Here is a 17,500-nt window from a genome sequence, read left to right on the forward strand (position 1 = left end):
TGCTTAGTTTTTCCAGTTAATGGAGGGGTACCTGAAGTTTCACAGTATGAGTGTTTGGTTGGACCCTATTATTCTCCAGGGTGCTTAGGAATGTGGAGTGTGAGTCTTGGGACATGGTTGGGGATCTATAGCAGGCTATGACCTGAATCACTATCTTACCCAGTCTGGAGGTATTCGCATCCTTTATGAATATGGAAACGCCACTCTGCAGGCAGGAGCTCACTAGTGGCATAGGATGAATAGGTTTGTGTAATAGTCTTAAGTGTAATGGATATCCCAAATGTCAGTTATACAGAATCAACCTTGTGGTTTGGTGAATACACTTCCAGCCACGATCTCAAGGAAGAAGAGGGTATGTTGTAGACTAATTTATATGGTAAGAACATAGGTGCTGGTTGTGGTGAATTTGTATGACTGATGCTTTGCTTTAGTGAGACATTTGAGTTGTTTCCTGCAAGTTCAAGTTTAACATAATGCTTAAGCACTTCACAATAACCCTCTCAGTGACGTGAAAGCTGTAGTTTGTGTTGGAATTTCTTCTGATCATTGGATGCATTTCTTTGCTTCTGCCTGCTGGTAAGTAGCAGAAAAAGCTTAACTTGAGTTAAGATTTTTTAAGCGCTGCTTTTTTTTTCAGCTGCTTGACCCTTCAATACCTGATTTTTTTTTTCTGTCATTTTTTTATGATTGCCATTCTTCCTGTATCACACTTAACAGAACAGAATGATCAATAACTGCTGAACAGAGCAGTTGTCCTCCCTGCTTTAAGGATTTATCAGTACTGCTTCTGTGCCAACAATATCCGAAAGAGCGCAGTAGGCAAAAGAGGGGCACTCCGACCAGTTAGCAAAAATCACTCGATTTATTCAATATCCACGAACAGCATCACAAACAGCATATTAACGCAGTTGATTCATTACTGGCGCCACATACAACTTGGACTTCATCAGATAACAAATAATACCACTAATTACATCTTAAATAGCTCGGAATTAAAACATTAACCAATAAACATCACAAAAAAACATTTAAATACACTAATCAGGCTCTCCTAAAAGGCTCATGAATATTAAGTAGTAAGTATATATAATGTCCCCACTAAATATAAATATTAAATAAAATAGTGAAGAATTCACTTGTTACATCTTGAATAAATTTCATAATATTTAAAATTAATATATTAAAATTATATATATCATAAATAATTATTAAAATCTAAACTTTATTTAAAAAATATATCTATTATATGTATATAAAAATTTATGTTTGACATGTAAGAATCAATGTATTCAAGTAGATTGGCGCCATCTACTGGCATATTGATCATAACACAGTCTTTACACTTTGGCAGCCCTTAATTTTAATAAAGGTAAAAGAGAAATATGGTCATTTAAACCAGGTGTTTTCGCTGCTTCCAGAGTTATCTGCCACCACAGTTCCTTATATTCTAACAATTCCTCCCAAGGGCCACCTCTTATATCTCTCTTGACTTGTTCTAATACAAAAAAGAGGAATTTATACCCTTCACATTCCCTAGAGTGTTTGTATAAAGCATTTGTTTCTTTAGCTTTTGAAATTTCATAAAGATGTTCATAGATACGCCTCCTCAATACCCTCTCTGTTTTACCCGCATAAAATGACTTACATTTTTGACATGATGCAAGGTAAATTAATCCTTTTGTATCACAACTAAAGTTCCCCTTACTTCTAATCCATCTATTTGTACTTTCTAAATGAATTTCCCCTTTATTCATAATATATTCACATTGATGACAACTTCCACATTTAAAAGTTCCCATTTTCTTTCTTCCCCCTATAAAATGTATATTTTCACAAAACTTGGTGTTTCCTACATTACTATTTATCTCGAAGATTTTCTTCATATTAAATGAATTTTTATAAACTACCTTTGGCTTTAATTTTAATATTTCATCTATGTCTGTAAGTGACACAAATCTATCCCATTCTCTCTGAAAAATCTCCCTGACCTTGAAATTTGAAGCATTGTATTCCAATACCAAGGCCTGCTGGTATTCATTATAGGTACCTTTGTTATTTCTATCCCCAAATTCAGGTGAAGATTCGGATGTAACACCCTTAATAGGTCTAAATTTTGTGCTTCTACCTTCCTCCACTTCCATCCTGATATTTTCAACAAAATTGCCAGGGTAACCTTTTTCTTTTTTTTTTTTTTTTTTTTTTTTTTTGTGCCAACTAAACTTTACTAATGAAAAGCTGCTCTTGGTGAGATCTAGTATGAACTCCATCTTTAAAAATTTTTAAATGCCGTGTCCAAGACAGTTTACTTGTATGAAGCTAGACTTTGCTAGCAAATTGTAATGAAGTACATCAGTTGCATACATTTGTATAAATTTGTAACTATTTTGCTATCTTCTGCATTTAAACATTTCCATTTTCCCTCCTAGGTTCCCAAATTTAAAGCATTGCCTCTTCCAGATTTTGATCATGTAAGCTTGCCTCCTAAGGCAGTGAAGCCAACAACAAATCCTGAGCCCTTTCATTTGCGCATTGATGGCAGGGGTACAATGAAGGCAGAACGATGGGAACAGATGGTATGTTTCATTTGAAGACATAGCATGTTTGGTGCTTTCCATTTACATGAAAGAAAATTAGAGAGAAGAAATCTCTTACCTTGCGTCTAAGTTTGTATTTTCTTTTCAGGTTTGGGATGGTGCATTTCCAGCTTGATGTTTCCTTAGCAATACTGTGATGCAACAGATTAGAGATGTTGCCTCAGAATGCCTGGTTCTCCAGTTATCTTTCCTGTTGTGTTGTCTTTGCGTAGTCTTGTATTCCTCCTGTGTCTGCAGATTATTTTTCAGGTTGCTCCACTTTCTTTCCACCTCCATAAAGATGGATGTCTGCTGGTATTTCAAGTAATGTTGCTCTTGGAGTACTGGCACTGTATATTTAAATATGTTTAATAGTATATATTGTTTCAGCTTGCAATACTAATTATGTTTAAGCTTGCAGTATTAAATATTCCCTCTACTTTGTGGTACATTGATATCGAGACTTAGCTAATGTATGTTTACTGCCTTACTAATGTGGGCTAATCCTAACCCTGCACTTCACATTAAAACGTCCCTTTCCTGTAACACTATCCTTTCATAGCTGACTCACTCTGAAACATGGACAACATGAAAGTTCTCCCCTTGCCTAACCCACCAATACTCTCACAAACACACTTCCACCCCTTACATCAACCTGTTTGCCATTGTTAGCATTCTGAACTGTACCCACATATGTATAATATGCATCTGTGAATATCTTGTGTACCTGTGTAAGAGATGTTATATACAGGTGTATGTGTTGTGGTAATTAACACTAAACCCATAAGTAACTAAATACATTTTTTGTTCCTTTCACTGCTTACTTTATTCCAGGTTGCAAAACAAACTTTGGGGGAAAATATACCAACAGAGATATCTGATTCGTTTTCTCCGCAGTTTTTGTAACAAAAAAAAGTTGAAGTATACAGCAGACTCTTCAAGTTAAGTTGTTAAGACTCAGAATTAACTTTTCACCTCAAACAGCATCAGGTCTAGGCCCACAATGTTACAGATTTTATTCATAGAACTTCCCACTCTACTTTCTGCAAAATCTCCCTTTCCAGTCTTGTGGACCCACCTCTTATAGAAGCTTGACTGTTACTTGTACTGCAGACACCAGACAATAAAACTCCCCCTTGTGTTTAACTTGCATGCTGCAAGGTTTTTAGTGCATATGTAAGGATGAGTCAGTGTGTTCTCTATCTTTTGTTAGCAACATTGTATCATTTTTAGTATACCCATACATACTTTTTCATTTGTTGTGTGTATATGTTAAAAGGTCACAGACAAACCAGTTAGTAAGAACTACAGGAAATTCTAACCAGGCTAGAGTTTTCATTGTGTGATACCTTAGACATGTCCAACCTGTGGCCCTCAGAGCTCTTCATGCAACCCTCAACCTCTAACTGCACCATCGATGTACGCATGCCCCAAAACAATTTTTTGTGCTTTTCGCTCCCGTGACCTGTAACGCTGTCTGTGTGCGCATGTGCCAAAGTACCCTTCTAGTTTTGTTTTTGAGCCAAAAAAGGGTCAATGTGTTTACGCCATTATTTTTCGCCGAACAGTCAGTGTGTGTGTTCTCACTTGAGAGGGACTCTTGTATGGATTTGCCGCTGTTGCCTTTGAAAGGGACAGCATTTACTTGTGTTAATAGGTATGTACGGAGTGAGTGAGTGGATGCATGAAAGCAGAATTGTGTTCGTGAAAGTAGAAGAGTGTGTGTATGTGTGTGCATGACAGAGAGAGAGACGCATGCACCAAGAGGCTAATAATGATCAGTCTACCTACTGAACACAAACGAGTTAGCTCACAAACATGTCATACATTAAGAGTACACTTTTATTAAATTGTGGCTTTCCTGACTGGGAGAGTGTTGTATTGAACATGAACTCATACCGCTTAACTGTATGAATTTTCAAAGAATGTCTGGATTTTTGCCTCATCTTCCAATTTGTGTCTTTTGCTTAGGAAATAAAAGTAGTCATCCAAGGTAATGCAGTTCCAGGGAGTAAGAATGAGACAGCAGCCTAGGGTTAATGGGTCAGTAGTGGACTGACTATGTGACACTGTAGCATATAAAGTTGTATTGTTTTTTCAGACAAACAAAAAAGCACCTAGTACTGTTTTTTCATTGGTGGGTTCTAAGCAGTGGTAGATTGGACAACAGTAAGCATAGCTTTGGCGGATCATCAATACGGGCAAATCAAGTGGGCACAGTCATCTTTTAAATGTTGGGGATTTTAGTGTGTATGTGTGTGCTTATGTGTTGGGAGTGCTGCAACAGTAGATGATTATTAAAGACAGAGACATACGGACTGTGGAGAATGTTTCTTTGTTTCAAAACCTAATACTTGGGTACGCATGCCAGAAGTAGATTTTTTAAGACCTAGCTTCTTGCCATTTGCAGTGGATGGATATTTACATTTAATGGACAATGTATTAGCGTGGGCCTGTGGGGTTCTGAAGGATGCCAAGTCTACCACTGCCAATGTCTTGTAAAGTGACCTGGAAATGGATATTGGGATGTTACTGAAAAATATAGTAAGTGGGCTTAGAAATATAGTTTAATTAAACAAAGTGTACTTTCAATTTACAGGCCATAATTTAATTTATTTCAGGTAGTCCAGATACTGGTAGATTGTATACCATTAGACTTAATTAGGAAGAGCTGTCATTCTGGGGAAACAAGCAGCCCTAGTTTCAGTGAAAGATCTGTGGTTGCTTGCAGGTAGGAAGTTGCAGGATGTTGATGCAATGTGTTTTATTATTTTTAATGCATTTATCATTTCAAAGCATGGTTTTCTTTGATGCAAAAGAAGGCAGGACTGAATGAGCCATATAATGTTTAATTGATAATAATGGGATAGAAAGATTATAAGTGATGTATAATGTTTGCAGCTACAGTTGTTTCAGTGGTGTCTGTGACACACAACTATTTTTGGGCCTGTGGCCCACTTTTATTTTTCGCTTTGTCCAGATTCTTGCTCTAAGGTCGAGAGGTATTGTTCCATACTAAATCAGAAGTTGTATTTACCTTGGAAGACTTTTCGGCATAATTATGAAAAACAGAGCCATTTTAATATCTCTGCTTATTTCCAACACTAACTGCCATGTAACCTTGCAAATAACCTTCTTATTAAGCTACTTTACTTTTAGAATTGACAGGTATGATTCATCTGTTTGCACATAAGCATAGAGTGCTGATGTGACTTTGATTTCTTGCAGCAGTCTGTGGTTTATATAATCACAATAGCTTTTCTGTGTTTCTGGGTGTGTAATCAATTTAACAGTTTTAAAGATGTTTTCCAAAAATAAATAAATATATAATTAAATCCTCTCTACACTTTGAGCTATTGACAAAGTCTGGGAATTTGTTTTTTTTTTTTTTCCAAAAGCGAAGGTCAGCATTACAGCTCAGTAAACTGTCAGTCTGTGAGTAATTCTGCACAAATTAAAATGTCTGAATGTCAAATGGCTTTAGATTGGAGGGAAGTTTATTTTTATTTATTTTATTTTATTTTACATTTCTTTACCGGGAAAGTCGACTGGACATAGGTCCATTTTCAGCGGAGGCCCAGGGAGAAAAGCTCCAAAAATAACACAAAACAATATAATACAGTACATGAGAGAGACAGCAAATTATGGATGTAGTACTCGTACAATATGGCAGAAATTACATCTCATAACAGTGAGAATCAGTGAGGTACAGAATAAACTTTAAAACATTTTTTTTTAACAGTTAGAATTACAGCAAGGCAAATATCAATAAGTAAAGTTTTTAGGAGAAAGCTGTTTGTACATAGCTGAAGCTCTGAAACAATCTTTTGGTATGGATTAACCTGGGGATTGACACAAGTTATATGTTTACGCCAGTATGTAGCATTATAGTTTATGGTTTTCTTATTGATTTACTTTTTGCTGAGCAGTTGTTTGTTGATTTATTGATGGTCATTTTGGTCTTGGGAAATTACATGGATGAATCCATCTCTATTATGATTTTTTTTTCCAGATATTTTGACTTCCAGACAATTTCATTCAGTGAGTGAGTGTCATGTGATTACTGAGGTTGCCTATTTTACAAGTAGGGGCTTTTTTGTGTGTGTAAGAGAGAGATTTAATATGTATACTGAATATAATTTTGCAAATGGAATTCTTAGTTAAACATGCCCCTCTTCTTGGGCAACTAGACTTGAGTAACCAATATTAGATCTTAGCCATCCAGCTGGGAAAGATTAGTATGTGTATTTTCCATCTGGTTTGATGAAGGCTATGCTACTTACCCAAGGACTACATTTATGGCTATCCATCCAGCCATCGTGTTGCTGAACTACATTGTTTTATAATGAGAGGAGCTTTTTACAGAAGTTGAAGGTTTTTGTGTCAAGAACCTGTCCATAAAAAGTGGCTTGTTTATGTTGCAGTGAAGGCTGCGGTCTTTGTAGTGAGCGTTTTAAGTATAACCAGTATTTCTGAGGTAGAGGAAGTCTCTTAAGGCAGGATCTTTCTTAGCCTGGAAAGCAAGCCAATGATGAAATTTATAGGGGCCAGTGAGAGACCGAGGAAAGCAAGAAGCTTTTTAGTCTGTTTGGATAACTAAGTGAATTTAGTCCTTTGACCTTTTTTGTCAGAAATGGTTTTAGTCTTTCTTTTGGCAGGGTGTTTTGCTGAGGCACATGCCAAAAGGGGCATTGCACTCAATAATGGCTCTTGCAAAGGAAGAATACAGGGATGTTATGACCTCCTTGTCCCTGGATGAGATACCCTTACTAATGAAATGGGCCATGTAAAAAGCTTTCCTTACATGGAGACAATGTGGTGGTCAAAAGTCAGGTTTCTATCAACCTGGGTGCCCAAGTACCATACGACTTATTGCGTGCTTACAACATTGTTATTAATGTGATAATTTGTGGGGACATCACTCTCCTCAAAGGGGACGATGATGCATTTTTTGACATTTAGCTTGAGGCCATATTTCTGGCACCAGTTATTTGTTTGGGTGAGACCCTCTTGTAGCTTATTCAGACTTGTTTTATTAAGTCAGTAATGTGAATTCTTTACTTTATTGGAAATTTGTTGGGTTATTTTTGTGGATTATAGTATTGTAGGACTGCTGATGTTGACATGTTACGTAGTTGGACTGCTGGAATGGTTTTCCCAGTGAGAAATGCTAGTGCTTTAGTGAATATCTGTTTATTTGTAAAAAGAAAAATATATATATATATATATATATATATATATATATATTATAAGATGTTAGAGTTAACTGTTAGATTAGACAATTAGAATTTTAAGGCAAATATTAGACATTTATTACATTTATTCATTGTTCAAATGCACCTACAGTACAGCCAGGAGGTCAACTGTGGTCTTCCAGAGAAACGAAAGAGTTAACTATATGATATATTTTGTATGCGGCCCCAAGATCATTTCTGTTCACTCAATGCGGCCCCAGCAAGCCAAAAGGTTGGACACCCCTGCAAGGGACAGTCCCAGAGATTCTTTGTTTTGTTTCTGTCTTTGTTTACATTTTCAGTTTACCCTTCTGAGCATGTCCCAGCTTCCTCTGTGGGGCTTGGGGGAAGGGCATTTACAGGAAGTTTCAAGGGTCTTTGCCAGATTCCATCTCAAATTGCAGTTGTACTCGCAACAGCTTTCTTTGAATCGTTTAGTTTCACCTGTGCTTTTTATCTCGGAGAAAAGTAGCCTTTCAGAAATGTAATGACCTGCCTTGCTACTGCCTTGCAGGACAGCATATGAATAATGCAACGCTAAAACATCAGTAAACAATATGAATAATGCAAAGCTGAAACATCAGTAAACTGTTCAGCTCATTTGATTTCATATTTTATTTTGCACTGTTTTCTGAATGTTAGCTAAGTGCAATGATTTTGTGGCATGATTACTACTGGCTCTGTAGAAAGCATATGAGCAGGGTCTTTATCATATGAGCGAATCGCACAAATTGCAAACACTCACATCGAACGTACACTCATAATATCGAACGTACCGGACCTCAAAGTGCCTTTTCTTAGATTGCGGTACAGTGAAGAGAATGGGATATTTGCCCTTTCCTCACTGTAGTGTGATCTCTGGAATATATATTTAGCGGGGGGGAGTTCAAGGTCTAGTACATTTGATATTATGAGCATTCGCAATTTGTGCGATTCACTCATATGATATCAATCTTATGAGCAATGCAAGGTTCAAACAGTAGTAGAAACAGTCTTCTCTCTTTTTTCATTCATGCTTTATTGTTTTTATTCTCTAAATACTAACCAGCTGTACTGGCTTCCTGACATGCGGGTGGCTCTATAAAAAGCACATCTTCATTTTCTAGTTTAAAGTGCTGATTTCGAATTACTAATGAAATGCCCTAAATTTTATGATCTGGCTGTTTCTAATTCTGTAAAACTAAGAGTGATGCAAGTTTTAATATTGGTAGACCCACTGATCTATTCTTTTAAGTTCATGTTTTATTTTGTGCTGACTTCTGTCTACTAGAGGAGTGCATTTCTTGGTATACATGTTACATTGTACGTTACTGTATTGTGCGATATGGTCTTCAGCACTTTTCTTTGTCTTTACCTTACACTTCTGTGCATTTGTATCTGGTCTCACCATGGCTATCTGTAAACAAGTAACTGAAATGGTAACTGTGTAGCCCTTTGGTCATTGCTCCTTCTGTTTATAATCGCTGATGATTGGCTGATTCCTAGTCTGACAACCATGCATCCTATATGGTGCCCACCTACACACTCCAGGCTCACTGGACAATGAGTGACTTTTCCACATTCCAAAATTTTAAGACTTCCACCATTAGAAAACTGTTACTTAAGCTAAAGCCAGCAACTTTAACTACCGATTCACTACTGGCTGAATATGTAAAACTGGAGGCAGATGCCCTGACCTTCCCCATCTTCATGCTAACAGTTACATAATCAAAAAGTATATATCTGATATCTGGAAAACTTGTATTATCCCATTGCATAAAAGTGGTAAGTGATTTGTTAAATTACAGACCCACTGTTATCCCAGCACTATCACACATCCAGCACACTAACCACCTACTCATTACAGCCTTCTGTTCAAAATTCAGCACGGCTGTCATCCTAGTCACAGCAGCATAACAGCCCTACTTAGCGTCAACAACAACAATCATCAAATCAGAAATAAAGATAATTTCATCTCTGTTCATTTAAAGTCTTGGGCGCAGCCTTACATCAAAAACTCTTCTTAGAACTCTCATCCCTCATCTGGGAAATGGATGTGAGATAACACAACAAGAAACAAGGGTAACAATTGTAATCCCTTGAATCACTACCCACCATATTCAAACTGTGATTATATCCACACTAGCAAATTAATATTCTGTCAAGTTCTGCCTACAAATAAACTCAAGAAAGCAGCCCAACAGTGTCTTCCACCGCTTGGGCTGCATGTTCCTGACTGCTCCTCTGTTGCGAATTGCTGAGACATGAATGACACCTCTGTGTAACTAGGCTAACTGATTCCAGTGGATGAATGTCAGTTTTAGATTATATCACTAGGTACCTAAGCAACCCCAGAATAGCAAGTGCATTTAGTGTCTGTTTAAAGCTGTACATTTCCAGGCATGGTATAGCCCTGTGATCAGTTGCCCACTATAGCTTCTATGCTGCTATGTGCAGCACATACATTAAGAACCTCATCAGGAAGCTACTGCTGATCTTTCGTATTCAGTCCGTTACCCTCAAACAAGACAGGACTAATCTAATATAAAGGCAGACACATGCATGTGTAATCTGTTGCAGAAATATTTTGTCTATGCACCCACATAACCTGTAAATAAATACTCAGCTCATTTGCACCTATTAAAAAATAAACTGACTCACTGTAACACATCAACATGAAATCATAAGTGAAAAATCCGGAAAATCCTATCCACATGTCAATAACTGCCTCCGCCATACCAAAGTTAAACTTGAATAATACCAGTACTATAAAACATACATTCCTCACTCATAAAACATTGCAGCAAATACAAAATCATGCCCATTTCTATCTCCATTAGTGCACATGGTACAGCAGCTGAAGTCAGTGATGCGATTGTTTGACAGTCTCTCAACAGTAAAATATCTACACATACCTGTTTTCTTCATCTGCTTAACTCTGTTTTTGGTAGCCATTGAAATGATCATCTCAAAAACTGGTCCAGCATGCATATAACAAAGCATGGCCATCACCCCAGCACATAACTCTAAAAGACCATTCCTCTCTCTACAATGCCAACACAGCTCATTCTTCAAAAACAGTAACGTAGAGGGACTGCACTAAAATCCAACTTTTTACTCTGACAGTGTTTTTTCATATGAGCCAAGAATCCTGAAGGAAATTCAAACGTTGCCTTACCACCTACAAAGCCATACCCCATCGATAATTGCTTTTGTACCACTTCTCATACACTGAAATTACAAACCCTTCAGGGTTAAATATTCATAGTAAGGAAATCCTCATACATACATAATGAACCTCCGATGTAATGTGATCCTATCTCGCCTACATTCATAACTAATGGGCTCGGAGCCGAGAATATGCTCCGACTCGGCCGATACACTAGCACGAAGTCTCTCATTGGCTGGGCCAACCCCTTATCCCAGGATGCACCACACCCAACCCCCCAGATGTCGTTTGCCGCTCCTAGAGTAACGACGTGGTCTCGACTTGGCTGTGGCTAAGTACCCTTCTTTTTTGGCCTTTTGGTCGCTTTTTTGGCTGTTAGCTTTAAAGTTTATACTCTAACAGCTATTTTAATAGCTGTAATAGTGTTGAAAAACAGCAACCAGGAAGTAAAATCCAACACTAATAACGTCTGAGAAATGCAGCCGCACACAGCTATAATACAGCCTGCGATTTATTGCAAAAAAAAAAAAAAAGTCAAAGTACAAACAACTGTAAAGGACGGATTTAGCGCTTTCTTCCACCTAAAATGTGGATTTCTGATGAAATCCACATTTTAGGTGGAAGAAAGCTCTAAATCCATCCTTTACAGCTGTTTGTATTTTGACTTTTTTTTTTTTTTTTTGCAATAAATCGCAGGCTGTATTATAGCTGTGTGCGGCTGCATTTCTCAGACGTTTTTAGTGTTGGATTTTACTTCCTATTTTAATAGCTATCTTGTTGTTAGTTCCATTATGATTGACTGTGTTTGTCTTTTTGGATTGTTGTGGTAATTCCTTCTGTTTGGCGGGCTAGGCCCGTTTGAGTTAGAGGGCCTTTGACCTATCTCTTGTCGAGCGTTTAAATTAGAGCCCCCCCCCCTTCCCTCCTTGTGTGTTGAGTGAGTTACAGTTGGTATGTCTGGCAAAGAAAAGGAACATAAGCCATCGGGCTTTAAAAAATGTTCAAAATGCAATTACAAGATGTCGTTGACAGATGGCCACGCCATCTGTGTTTATTGTCTAGGGGCTAAACACTTGCAAGAATCTTGCAGTGTTTGCCATGCCTTCTCCTCTCGTGTCCTACATGAGAGAAAAAATAAGCTGATCCTGAAGGGTTTGATCAATCCAGCCTTCGAGGAAGTTTTGGTTTCTTCTCCCTCCTCAAAATCGAAGCAAAAGAAGTCTTCGGTTCTGACAAGTCTGTCGGAGCCGCCTGCAAAAAGAGCTAAATCTGTGTCCCCTTCCTCAGCTCCACTGGCCTCGGAGCCGCAGGATAGAGGATCTAAATCTGGGTCTCCTTCCTCTGCTCCACTGGTTTTGGAGTCTCGGGATGAGAGATCAGGTACTCTGTTCCCTTCCTCGGCTCCACTGATTTCGGAGCCGCAGGATAGAGGATCTAAATCTGGGTCTCCTCCGGCTCCATTGGTCTCGGAGCCGCAGGAGAGTGTTTCTGCTCTAGGGTCGGTTTCGTCAGCTCCTGAGCAGTCTGCGCCGAAAGGGTTTTCGGTTCTGGTCAAGTCTGCTTCGGCTCCGATCCTTTTGGAGCCGGCCTCCAAGCTTGGTCTCTGAGCCGGCCTCCAAGCTTGGTCTCTGAGCCGGCCTCCAAGCTTGGTCTCTGAGCCGGCCTCCAAGCTTGGTCTCTGAGCTGATAGAAAAAGTTTCTTGGCCCCCTTCTGTTTCATCTAGGTCCTCCAGGCTTTCAGATTCGGGTGTAGATAGGGTGGTCCAGAGGCTCCTCCAGTCGCCTGTCTTATCCAAATTATTTTCGTCCCCAGAGACGGCCCTTTCGATACCGTTTCTTCCTCCTCCGACAACCATGGTGTTGTCGGAGTTCGTAGAGTTGGGTGAAGTCCTTGAGTCTGTTCCGAGACCCGCTGCTAGTCTATCGGCACCGACGTCAGCTCCAACCCTGTTTGTGCCTTCCAGAGGTTTCGGTTCTCGGGTGTCCTCAGCCGGGCCCAAGGGGGATTCGTCGGGGCTTCTGGTTTTGGCCCCTATCTTGGTGCCTTGGCTAGGGGAACCCCGACACCGGTCATGGTCTCGGAGACGTACCTCTCCTCAGATTCTGGTGGGCCCGCCTTCGAGGCTATGAGGAGTGCACTGGCCAAGTCTCTAGTGACTTCACCTGAATCTGCGACTCCTTCCCTAGACACGGCGACTAGAGCTTCTGGTGCCCCCCTGTCTTCGGACAGCACGGTTCCTAGGCCTGAGGATTCCTCCTTGTGTGGTCCCCTGTTTTCCGAGGAGCCTTCAGAGTTCGTGGCTGAAGAGCCCCCCAGGAAAAAATTGTGCAAGAGGAAGCACATAGATTCCCCAGATGAGTCTGTCACCTCGGACACCGACCTTGATGCGGAAGGGTCCCCTAAGTCGTCCTCTGACGATGTCTTGTTCTCCGATATCCTGGAGATCTTGAGACAGAGGGGCGACTGGCCATCCAAAACCCCTTCCGCGGAGGAGTCCGTCTTCCTCAAGGCCTTCGGAGCCCAACCCTCCGCCTCCTGGGTGTTTCCACCCTTCAATGAGTTACTGGACCATGTTAAGTTGTCATTCTCGCCTTCATTCTTGCTGGATGGGTTCGGAGCCGATCCTCGGCTCAGACTCTGCCTATACTATAGCTCAAGAGCTATTTTTTACCGGCTCGAGGCAGCCCTATATCCCACAATACCATGCGCTAACTCCCCAGATCTCGTTTGCCGCTTCGCTGCGAGGTTGCCTTTTTTTGCCGGCTCAGGTCAGTAAAAGAAATTTCAGCAAATTCTTCCTAAACTTGGTTAGTTTTTTAGATTAGTTCCCCATCGATGTTTTTACCTAATTACTTTTTAGTAATTTATCGTTAAGCCCTACCCACCCCTTTAGTTAATTTTTTTAATCGGGCCTACGGGCTTTAGTTTTTTGTTTACTCTCCCCCTTATTGTGTGTGTGAGTTGTTTTAGTCAGCCCCTTTAACTCCCCCTTGTGTGAAAGTCGAGCGAGTGTGTGTGCTGACTGTGTTACTGTTTTTAGGATAACATGTCCAAAGACGCTAAGGTCTCAGGATTCAAGAAGTGTGACTCGTGCTGTCAGAAAATGTCTCTGACAGACTGTCACACTTCTTGCGTCTACTGCTTGGGACCTTTGCACCTGCAGGACTCTTGTTCCGTCTGCCACGGATTTAGTTCGAGTCCTGCAGAAGCGTCGTAATAAGCTTATTTTGAGGGGCTTATTGAAGCCTGATGACTCCCCGTCCAAGTCTGGCTTGGGGAAGTCGTCTAAGCCCGCCAAGCCCTCGGCTCCAGTTTCTGAGTCGAGGGCTGGCGAAACTGAGATTGCTCCGACATCGGCTCCATTCGGAGCCGATGCGAGCAAGATCGTACCCGCTCCGAAACCTCTATCGGAGCCGACATCAGCGCGCAAGCGCTCTAGATCTCCTTCATTAGAGTCCGTCCGATCGGCTCCAAGATCACCCCTTCTGTAGGAGCTGAGTCATAGGACTCATTCTTCCAGGTCGTCTAGGCTTTCCGACCACGATATCGAGAGGGTGGTTAGTAGACTCATAAAATCTCAGGCACTGGCCCAAATGCTCCAAAGCCAGTCTCACCAGACTGTGGCTCCCTCGGTGCCGCCTTCAATTCCTCCTCTGACTCTCCAGTCGAGTTCGGAGCCGGAGTTTGTTGGAACCGTAACCTTGCCCACGTCGGAGCCGAAACTTCCACCTTCGGCTCCGGCGTCGTTGGCTCTGACTTCTTCATTGGTACTGTCCGTGGAGAAGTCCGGGTGCCGAGACTCCTTTGTCGGCTCCGAGGGGGGGCGAGTGGCATCAGACCCTTGTCCGACCCCGCTGTCCCTCTCGGAGCATCGGCTTTGGTTAGTTCGGCCCTGACATCATTCTCGGAGCCTTCTCTGTCTGTGCTGGGGGCGGTTCTGGTGTCTTCGGAGCCGGGACTATCTTCGGTGCCTGATAGGGGGGCTTTCGAGGTGATGAGGAGCGTGCTGGATCCAGTGTCCGCTCCAAGGTTGGGTTCTTCAGCTCCTCCCTTTACACTGCCTGTTACGGTCTCTGGCCATCCTCTTGCAACTGATAGCAGAGATTCAACGCATAGGGTACCCACTTTGGGTGTCTCATCCTCCTCCGAGGCCTCTCCTGAAGCTTCAGGAGAGCCACCTAGGAAAAGAAAGTGCAAGAGGAAGCACGTAGACTCCCCTGAGTCTCTAACCTCGGACACCGACTTGGATGAGTCTGAGGGCTCCCCTAGATCCCCCTCTGAAGATGTCTCCTTTTTCGACATACTAGAGATCCTGAAACAGAGGGGGAATTGGTCCACACTCAAACCCTCCGAGGACGAGTCTGTTTACCTTGATGCCTTTGGATCTCGCCCTTCCACCTCCTGGATGTCCCCCCCCCCCCTTCGATCCACTGATGGAAGTGGTGGCCAGAAAGGCGTGGGCAGCTCCTGACTCCATGGAACCTACCCCTAGGAGGCCTTCAAAATTTATTTCTGCTCCGGTGGACAAGCCATTTCTCACCAAATGTGTCTCGGTAGATGCTATGGTGGTAGCAGCCGCCACTAAGAAGGAATTAGCTGATCCCTTCTGTACATGTTCATCCTCCTACCAGAGTCCAGGACCATGGACAGGTACGGTAAGCGGACATTTGCTTCAGCGACCTTTGCTATGCAGTCGCTGAACTATTTGTCATTTCACCCGCCTTCAGAGAGATTTGCTCAAAGAACTGGGTGAAACTGTACAGGATCCTTTTGTTGCGGGGTATCAGGACAAGATTAACTCCCAGCTGGCTACCCTGAATTCCATTGCCAATTCCTTCATGCGGCTTATCTCTTATGCAGCCGATGGAGCGAGTAGGGCCGCAGGCACAGGTGTTGCGTTGAGACGTCATGCCTGGATGCGACTCTGTAATTTTGCTGATCCCTTCAAGGCGTCCTTCACCAACACCCCCTTTGATGGTTCAGAATTGTTTGTACCTCAGGTGAAGAATACCCTCACCAGGTGCGAGCAAGATGGTAAGACTCTCTCTGCCGTGAGAGTCCACTTTTCCACACCATCTAGACCATACCCCAAAGGTCAGAGGGGTGGAAAGATGTGGTTCCGTAAACCACAGGGAGTTGCGCCCGCCGCACATGGTAAAATTCCCCCTAGAGGCAGGGGAGGACAACAATAGACGCCGCCCCAGGGGCAGAGGGGGTCCACAGAACCAGGGTTCCAGGGAGTCTTTCCCTGACCAATCCTTTCAGCATCCCTGAGAAGCTGCCTGACTGTCCACCTTTGGAGGCAGTCTGGGGAAGATTATCTCTGTACCCGGAAGCCTGGCAATCCCTCTCAAGACAATTGGGTACAGTTGATCATATCTGAGGGTTACAAAATCCCCTTCATTTCCCCTCCAAACCAATTGCCAAGACCCCTCCCAGACGTACCACCCGGACAAAGGGGTCAGGCACAGCTCGAAATAGAAAAGCTGTTAAAAAGAGTCATCCAGGCAGTCCCAGCAGACCAGCTAGGATCCGGAATCTACTCCAGGTTCTTTTTGGTACCAAAAAAGACAGGAGACTGGAGAACCATTTTGGATCTCAGCAGACTGAACAAAGCTGTGCAGAAGACAAAATTTCGGATGGTAACAATGCAGTCCATTCTGCCCTTCTTGGGCAGAGACATCTGGATGTGTTAGTATCACATAAAGGTACACAGGGTGCTCCAGGAGGTTTCTCCGCTTTCGGCTGGGAGCCAGTCATTACCAATTCAGAGCCCTGCCCTTTGGTCTCACCACAGCCCCTCGGGTGTTCACCAAATGTTTGGCAGTGGTCACGGCTCACCTGAGACAAAAAGGGATTCCAGGTGTTTCCATATTTAGACGACTGGCTCATTACTGCTACCACCAAGCCGCATCTTATCATAACCAGGGATTACACCATTCACATTTGAAACAGGTTAGGTATTTCCATAAATTTTGCAAAATCCTTCATGTCACCTTGTCAATGTATAAACTTCATAGGCTCCTTGTTAAACACCACAGAAATGTCTGCAACTTTAACACCTCAGAGAGTGATAGCTATACGACAGAATGTCCACCTTCTGATTCAGTCCAACAAAGTTCAAGTCAAGTTAGTACTGAAAACATTGGGGCCTCATGGCAGCGGCGATTCCCCTTCTTCCCTTAGCCCGCTTCCACATGAGAATTCTTCAGTGGATGCTTTTCTCTCATTGGTCCTACCAACAACTTCCTATGACTCACAACATCTTGATAACCCTGACTTGCAAGAAACACCTCGCCTGATGGATGGTCTCCCCTCAACTTCTTCAGGGCAGACCCTTTGTTCTTCCCCCTCCAGTTGCCACTGTGACAACGGATGCCTCCCTGATCGGGTGGGGGGGGCATTATCAGGGCAGGACTGTCCAGGGCACGTGGCAACAATTAGAATGCCACCTGCACATAAATGCTGTAGAGATGAGAGCAGTGCTTTTATCGTTGCGAGCCCTTCAGGACTCTCTTCCCACGGGCACTATAGCAGTTCAAAC

The 17,500-nt window shown here is 42.1% G+C and overlaps 1 protein-coding gene across 1 annotated transcript in view; it reads left to right on the plus strand.

Moving 5' to 3' along the window:
- The window catches only part of TPX2 (TPX2 microtubule nucleation factor), a gene marked incomplete in the record, with an annotated part of 1,896,622 nt that overhangs the window by 1,641,562 nt on the left and 237,560 nt on the right, over window positions 1–17,500 (plus strand). The window contains 1 exon segment of the mRNA XM_044089016.1: window positions 2,427–2,573. Coding sequence (XP_043944951.1) covers window positions 2,427–2,573 — 147 coding nt within the window.

This window comes from Protopterus annectens, chromosome 12.part0 (assembly GCF_019279795.1).
Source record: "Protopterus annectens isolate FY-2018-M chromosome 12.part0, PAN1.0, whole genome shotgun sequence".
Lineage (NCBI taxonomy): Eukaryota > Metazoa > Chordata > Ceratodontiformes > Protopteridae > Protopterus > Protopterus annectens.